Source organism: Triticum aestivum, chromosome 4B, assembly GCF_018294505.1.
Source record: "Triticum aestivum cultivar Chinese Spring chromosome 4B, IWGSC CS RefSeq v2.1, whole genome shotgun sequence".
NCBI classification, from domain to species: domain Eukaryota; kingdom Viridiplantae; phylum Streptophyta; class Magnoliopsida; order Poales; family Poaceae; genus Triticum; species Triticum aestivum.
In genome coordinates this window covers 273,612,159-273,619,975 of record NC_057804.1, presented here as the reverse complement: position 1 = coordinate 273,619,975, position 7,817 = coordinate 273,612,159, and the positions used below count along the sequence as shown (strand labels likewise).

General features: G+C 48.5%; 1 protein-coding gene across 1 annotated transcript; it reads right to left on the bottom strand.

The window, feature by feature from the left end:
• Positions 1-1,142: 1,142 nt before the first annotated feature.
• Positions 1,143-5,550, bottom strand: LOC123091977 (uncharacterized). The gene is made up of 4 exons (XM_044513613.1): positions 5,266-5,550; positions 2,504-5,133; positions 2,004-2,412; positions 1,143-1,800 (listed from the first exon to the last, which is right to left on the bottom strand). Exons 2-4 carry the CDS (start codon positions 2,813-2,815, stop codon positions 1,793-1,795), a joined length of 729 nt encoding a protein of 242 aa, XP_044369548.1. The 5' UTR covers positions 2,816-5,133; positions 5,266-5,550; the 3' UTR covers positions 1,143-1,792.
• Between the last annotated feature and the right edge of the window lie 2,267 nt (positions 5,551-7,817).

The following is a 7,817-nucleotide window of genomic DNA, read 5'->3' as shown; positions in this document are numbered from 1 at the left end:
GCCGGCGGAGAGGCGGGGGAGCACGGGGCCGTCGCAGTAGCGAGGCACCGGCGGAGGCGGTGAACGGCGCGGCTATGGCGAGCTTCGGCCATGGCGAGCAACGGTACAGAGGGGCATGGATCGAGACTGAGGACAGCGGGAATCGGACGAGATGCTCCCCACGAGCTCGATGGTGAGGTCGAGGGGGCCAGGGACGGCTTGGACGCGACGAATCGGAGCGGCAAAGACGACCTACAGCCATGGCGGCTAGCGAGGCTACGGGGACGAAGGGAGTAGGGGGAGGAGGATAGGAGGGGTGGTTCCTCACAGGGGAGCTGCAGGGGGAAGGCAATGGGCTCGGTGGAGCCGTCGAGGGGGAAATCGAGGACGGGGCGACGGGCGATGTGGAGGAGCTCCTGGCTGCGGCGACGAGCAGCAACGGCGGGTGGTCCGGCGATGGGGAGGCCTTCGGGCAGCGGCGAGGGGCGATGTAGTCCAGCGGGGAGGTGGACGAAGAGGCGGGCGACGGGGAGCACCGGCGACGACGGGGCGGCGAAGCACGTGGGCGGGGGCTGGCGAGGCGGCACCGGGAGATGGCCTGTGAGCCCCGATCCGATCTGGATCGGGGGGGGAGGGAGAGAGGAGGGAGTGGGGGAGTGGGGCGCGTGGGGGTTAGGGTTCGGTCGCCCCAGGGGGTTGTAGGGGTTCGGCGGGCCGGGGGAGGGGAGCTGGGCTGGCTGGGTGCGCGACCAGTCGGGCCGCCTGGTGGGCCGAACCCCAAGGGGCCGAGGGGGCTTTCTCCTCTTTTTTTGTAATTTCTTTTCTTTTATTTATTTTCTTTTCTGTTTTATTTCATTTTAAATCATTTAGGCATTTTATAAAAAATGTGTTTGCTTTATTATAATTACCCTGACATTTAACTGCACACTCCGAACATTTTAGTTTAATTTTTGAAAACTTTTGTTGTTTGCCAAAATTTTAAATTGAATTCGAATCGGTTTCGAACTAAAGCGAGATTAACCACAGTAATCGAGGTGACGTGGCATCATTAGCGGAGGATTACTGTAGCGTAACTATCCGGGCGTCACATTTTGAACGGGGGATGACTTTCCCTGCATAATCGTGCAAACAAGGCGGAATTCATAGAAATCGGACGAAAATCATTACATTTCGAAAACTTTTCATATAAACCGGATGAGATACATTACAGTTTTCATACAAACCACAGTAAAACCTACTCTAAACAAGTTGCAACTGTAATGTGGGCGGCGCTCGGATGACGACCGACCATGGTGTCCTTTGAGGCTACTTATAGTGGGGAGTATCATATACAACATAATACTAGTGCATGATGCTAGTGTATGATATACTACTTTTGTAGTGCATAGTATCGTAGAGTAGTAGCATAGATGATCATATTTATTGCCATGCATGACCCCCTGTCTCTTCTTTAATTCTCTGCCACATCACCGTGTCTGCTATTCTCGAGTGTATGTACCAGCTAAGTTACCACCACGACCACTATGGCCAGCCTCGACGCGGAGCAGTTGCATGCACCGGGAAGCGGCGCTATCTCGGCCGTCGCACTGCATCAAAGCTGGCGCCAGTGAGTGGTCGCCTCCGCTCTGGCCGGGCATTAATGCGACACGGACGCTCTGGGGCAACGCTGAATGTTTCACACGGGAAGTGTGCGCCGGCAAGGGAGGGGGTTTGGGTCGGCCAGGGCGGTCAGACGCGGGCGTGGTGGTGGTATTGATTTTGAACCATTTTAGGTGTAGTACTGGTAGTTTGCAAAACTACTCAATTATTGCACTCAGTTTCCTAAGAAATCATGGTAAAAAATGTTACTTGCAATGCATGCATGTGTGACCAATATAAATGACCAATAAAAAACTAGTACATGCATGCAACGATTTAATGGACATTGTAATCTCAACATGTGATGGGGAGCTCTAAATTTGAATTTGGAACTTATAAAATGAAAAAAAAATCGAAACAAATAAACTGGAAGAGAGGGAGTATACCGTAGGATGTGTCCCATAAACAAGTCGCCTGGTTTGCCACCGCGAAGATGCGGTTAGAAAGGAGCAGAACGTCTTTGTACTCATACGGCAACAAATCGGCCGCTGACAGCATGGTCCACCTTTGATCGCCATGTGCAGGGTTCGTGAAAGCAATCGCAATGTCGAACACCGCGATGAGAGTGTAATTTTGGTTGGCGGATGACCTTATCAGGGATTTCGGGATTGCTATCTTCTTCAATCTCACTGTGGTTCCATCATACCAATTCATGCGATGGCCCATTGCATGGCTGATCCCAATGTTGGACAAAGGTTTTATGGGAACGGTGTCACCGTTGTAAATGTTGTACAAATTGATGTTGCTACCTTCCCATACATATGCAAGCCAATCTCCACTGGCACCAAGCCTAACCTGTGAAACAGTGGGCAGTGGGGGCATTAGGAAATGGACACAGAAGTAGTCTTTAGAATGCATTTACTACGTGATCAAACTCATCACTTACCTGCTCATCGGACAAAATATGAGTGCCCCTCAACATCGGCATCTCAAGGGGCTTCAACTTGCAACTACGGCCACACCGCACTGGAGAGACCCCCAAGGAAACATCCTCGTCCTCGAGGACGCATCGCAGGCCAACTAGCATGGCCTTCTCCCACGCATATTTATGCACCCCCTTAAAATATTTGGTGCAAGTACCGCTAAGTCTTGCGGATGTGAGGAAGCCAGAGCGACTTACGATTTGTCCCAAAGGATTGTCGTCCAAGGTATGCCAACCTTGACAAGGACGAGAAGCACCACCGCCTTGCGAATCCATGGCAATGGCGACCAACTGCCTTGTCCCTTATGGAGCTGGTTTACATGAGAGGATATGGTAACTGTACGGCTTCATCCCTTCAGAAAGGATGTTCTGTGGGCGCGCACTAGTGCAGTTTATATTTGAGACTAGCAAGAGGCCCATGCGTTGCACGTAAACATCAAGGTACATTTATACGAGCTGTTTATCTCGTGGGAGACGAAGATGAACGAGGGAAGGCCTTATCTACAAATGTGGAGAGGGGTGTGGATATCTTTTTGCAAAATTGCCATAGTTTCCTTCCTATCCATCAAATATAAATCGGACGACCTATATTGCAGGATGGCAGGCACACCATCATCACTAACTCTGTTTTTTATAAGAGTAGTAGAAGAGAGTTAGAGATAGATAGATAGATTACTATTACTAGCAAAAATGCCCGTGCGTAGCAACGGGAGAGAAAAATTCTTCCATGTTTAGCTCATGGGTCTGTGTGTTGTCATGGGGAACACTCACATATGTGATAATATCAAGATTTGTCTTAACCAAAAACTTAGTTATACATTTGTTAAAATATATACATGCACTTGTCTACATAAAAAGACACACAGTTGAATGCCCATGCATTGCTATGGAGAAAAAAAATCAACTGATTACAACTTTCGCATTCCAAAATGAAACCTAGGCACCTTGACTACCCTTAACTCTCTTGTCACCCAAGCAACATAAATCTACTTTATTAACAGCCAACGCTGAAGAAAAGTCTCTGATGAAAAAGTACTATGGATCAAAGGTACTTTGGGACGCTAGTTTGGCAAAGAGTGTACTATCCCCGTCCTTGACAATCTATATTTTTCCATATCTTTTTATATATTTTCAGAAACATCATACATCAATATCATGCTTAGCAATTTCAACCGTGGTATTGTCTAAATCTCAATGAAAAGTTCAGAACATGCATCCTACTGACTTCTGCATCTCAGGTCCAGAACCATTTAAAATAAAGAACTGAGCATTGTTGCCATGGTTAGAAATTAAATCGGGTTAAATTAGCATACAACAGATCAGACAAAATCTGAGTTTATCCGTACACTACAATCATTGTGATATACTATATGCAATGAGTTTACCTAAACAAATATTAATAAGAGGAGTAAGGCAGATCAACACACACAAACACACACGCACACATATATATAACAAACAAAGTAAAACTATGAGCACCGAATGTCTTCGCATGTACATACATTTTTACGTAGGATGAGGCGACGTACTTAGTGGATTGATCGCTGCTACCCCTCTCTCTCTCTTCCCTTCTTTCTGCATGCGATTGAACATGTAGAGCCGTCGACCACCGCTTATATTCCTTCAAAGCACTTCCCTCCTTTTACCTCCGTCTATCACCATCACCCCCTCTCTCTCTCTCTCTCTCTCTCTCTCTCTCTCTCTTCACAGGAGGATACCGGCCGCACACCATGGAGCAGCCCCTCACGCACAGCCGTCCGACGCCTCTCCTGCCTTCTCCCGAGCTCGACCGAGCCGCAGCCATTGCGCCGAGCTCGCCTGTATTCCGACCACTCCTGCTGCTACACCGTAGGGCCACAACTGCTTCCCCGTTTTCTGCTGTCCCTTCGGCACTGCAATGGAGCGTCGCAGGCTTCGTGTGTGGCCGTCGGCGCTGCAATGGAGTGTCGCAGGCTCTGCGACGACATTGCGTGTGGACGCCGGTGCTATAATGGAGCGTCGCCGGTTCCCCGACCACCGTCCTGTGCTGCAAGCTGCGTGTTAGCGACCGCCACTGAAGATGTCACGGAGGGTCGACACTACAGTGTTGTTGCTAGTGGGCCTGGCGCGGCTACTCGTCTGAGTTATGTGGATACTTCATTGCAGCGAAAATATAAAATAGAGCATATGCACCCCGGCCCGCTTATCTGGGTCGTACATATACATCGGGATAGGTGTCAGCCCGTTCCGTAAGATCGCTAGGCCATGGTTATTTCGAGCGGGTTAGTAGCCCCGCCATCCGTGATGTGCCTATTACGTAGCCTAGGGTCCTGTATAGCTTGAGAAAAGGACAGAGGTGTGGCGGCCCGTGACTCTGGTCCATCTGCGCCCTCTCTTGTTCCTCCAGGAGCATGCTAGGCGGAGTGGGAGGGGGATTCAGCAAAGGCAGAGCACGAACAGGGGCCAAATCTGAGCGGGAGGCAGGAGTGTCCGGTGCGAGAGCCGAGAGGAGGCGCAGGGACGGGCTGGCCGCCGGGGAAATCCAGTGCCGGGCCGCCCCCCCTCTGTCAATCTCAGGGCTCGCTAAAAATGGATCAACTGCAGCGGCTCGGGATCTGTCGTCCGGCACATAATCCAGAAGGAAAAGGGGATTCAGGACCTCAATGGGGAACACAAAAAAACGAATATAGGCGCATCCCGGAAAGAGCGCTGCGAGTATTATGGCAGTATGCATACTCGATACATACCTATGGCCGTCCGCCGGAGAGGCTCCCGGGGCGGCGAGCGTCGGCGCCATTGATTCGCCTCCTTGCGCCCAATCCATTAGAGGGTCAAGTCGAAGAACAAAGCAGGGGCGCTGCGTGGGGAGATAAGTGATTCGCCTTCACGGGTCCGCGTCTGTATGCGGTGGGGAGGTAGAAGACAAGAACGTGCAGAGCCGAGCCCGTGATGCTGTTACCCTACGACGAGCGGATGGTGACAGACACCTGCCACGGTAATACGTAGGCTAAACCGGTATCCCCGTCGTGCATCTCGAGGTAAACCGCGACGATTCGACCGCCAGGATAGCGCGGCCCCGGCGCATATGCTCGAAAAATCCGCGTCCTTCATTGCAGCATGCTCGGTCACGGCAAGGTTACCAGCGCGGCTAATGCAAGACGGGCCGGTGAGTTCATGCCCTCGCTGGAGCTACGCGCAAGCGCGTGGGAACCGAAGATGCAACTAACGCGCAGCCAAACCGCTGCGAGAAACATGGGCGATTGGAGCGATGCGTCATGCGTGGTCAACTAAACAAGGGGATCAATGATCAAATCGTGATGGATTGGACGGCTGGGGAGGTGGCTTACATATATGTATCATCTGGTTGATTCATAGCAATGGCCGTCTCACAAAGATCTGGTAAAACTCGGGATGGATCAGGAAGAAGTCCAATTCACGTAAAACTACGCTTTAGTACCATCTCGCCTATATGTTTTAAATCCAAAGTGAAAACATAAAATCATGGGAAGAAGCATATTGTGACGGTGAACCCAAGGAATCAATCCGTGCTTTATTATTACTAGTACAAATGCCCGTGTGTTGCAACGGGCAAAAAATATCAAAAAACCTATTCCGGCGTGCTAGTACGCGCCACTTTTTGTATCCAACTCTAACAAACATCACAAATGGCAGAAGATAACATTACACATAGATCTACTCCAATGGCCACGCCATTGCTCTGATTGGAGTTTGCCATGAATGCAACAGTAATAAATTTGGAGGAAGGTGAACAAACGGTTGCTGAAAGCAAACTGATACAAAAAGATGAAAATGGTACCTTTCGCAAATTCGGAAATCAAGAAAAAGGCCCGTGTGTGGCAACGGGAGAAAAAGAAACTTAGCACCATCAGTAAGCATAACTCGAGGGCCCTTAGCAGACTTGCACGTACTAAATATGCAATACTCGGCAGGAGGGTAACGCTGACAGTTCCCTACTAACGCTGACAGTAAACTACAATATATGAATCCTAGAGGTCAAGGAAATGAGCAGCTTTTTTTCCATGTTTACGTGCTCTGATCGTGGTACCGCCGTTAATGAAGGCACACATGTGGGCTCCACTCTCGACAACCGCTATGGGATAAACTTTGGCCATGATGCAGACCCTGCCACCACCGCCAAAGCTCTTCACCGCTGACGGATCAATCTGCATGACACATTATTCATGTTCAGTAGTGCGTGAAGTGAACACCAGGTGAAATGAAATAGCTTCCCAAACTCACCAGAGTTCTCAGAGATATCTTCTTTTCCTTTTGAAGATCAAATTCAAAGAAGCCTCCATAGGCTGGTGTGCATAGTCCTTGTCTCAATGAAGAACTGTGCAAAGAAAAAGAAAAATTCCTTTTACTCATGAAGGCAAAAACCATAAGCATTAACCTTCTTAGATCAGAGCACATGAGTATCATGTAAGTGAATAGCAGTGTGCTCCTATATGTTGTCAGAGGCTAGGACAATAAGTCCAAATGGCCCTATGCTGCCATGAACCGATGCACCCGCTTCCCGGCAATGCTTCTTCACGTCCAAAAGTCAGGCAGGATCGAAAGGATTGGCGCTGTCGATTGATGTCATTTCAAAATCTATCTCGACATTAGCCCGTTTCAAAAGAACAAAGTGTCGGATTTGCCACAGTTGCTCTGAAAAATATTCAGACCACCTAAGCATGCCAGTCCTTTTGTTACCAAATATGTAAATTTTTATATAATTCTAACTTCAGAAGACCCTACATCTTTTACTGGCCTGAAACTTTTTGAGGTAATTTTTTGTTTGAATGACCAAGGAGGGCTTGTTTGTGTAAAGGAAAGTACCTGAAAACTGTCAGTTTGCTTAATCTCAAGTAGACCTTCCTTCTGTCAGTTTGTCTGCTCGTTCACTTTTCATAAATCTCCCTCTGATTCAGTCGCTGATGAATGATTTTGTAACAGAAAACTAACTTTACAGATTGCATGCTTGTAAAAAATAATACGCCATAATGTTATTCTGTTAATTAGTGTTCACATCGCAAGAAAACATAACTGGACATATACTAAAAATAAAGAAAGGTTCCTGCAACTCATAATATGACTAATTTGTTTGGACTGGAAATGAACCACTTTGAATAAAAAAATAAACATTCGCAGGCAAGACAGCTGCAGCAGAACTTGAGACACGGTGTTACTCTTGTTCTTGAGGCATATGGTGCATCGGTACATCTCATGTGGCTAGTGCACCGTTTGTGGCCATAATTTACTTCTGTGCAAGGGCTGCCATTTTGTTCCAAGGTAA

Bases quoted from the DNA above. Each gene is read 5' to 3' on its own strand.
- LOC123091977 (XM_044513613.1), bottom strand. From the start codon at position 2,815: ATGGATTCGCAAGGCGGTGGTGCTTCTCGTCCTTGTCAAGGTTGGCAT. The intron at 2,413-2,503 runs GTAAGTGATGAG...ACTGTTTCACAG, and splicing joins ATATTTTGTCCGATGAGCAG to GTTAGGCTTGGTGCCAGTGG.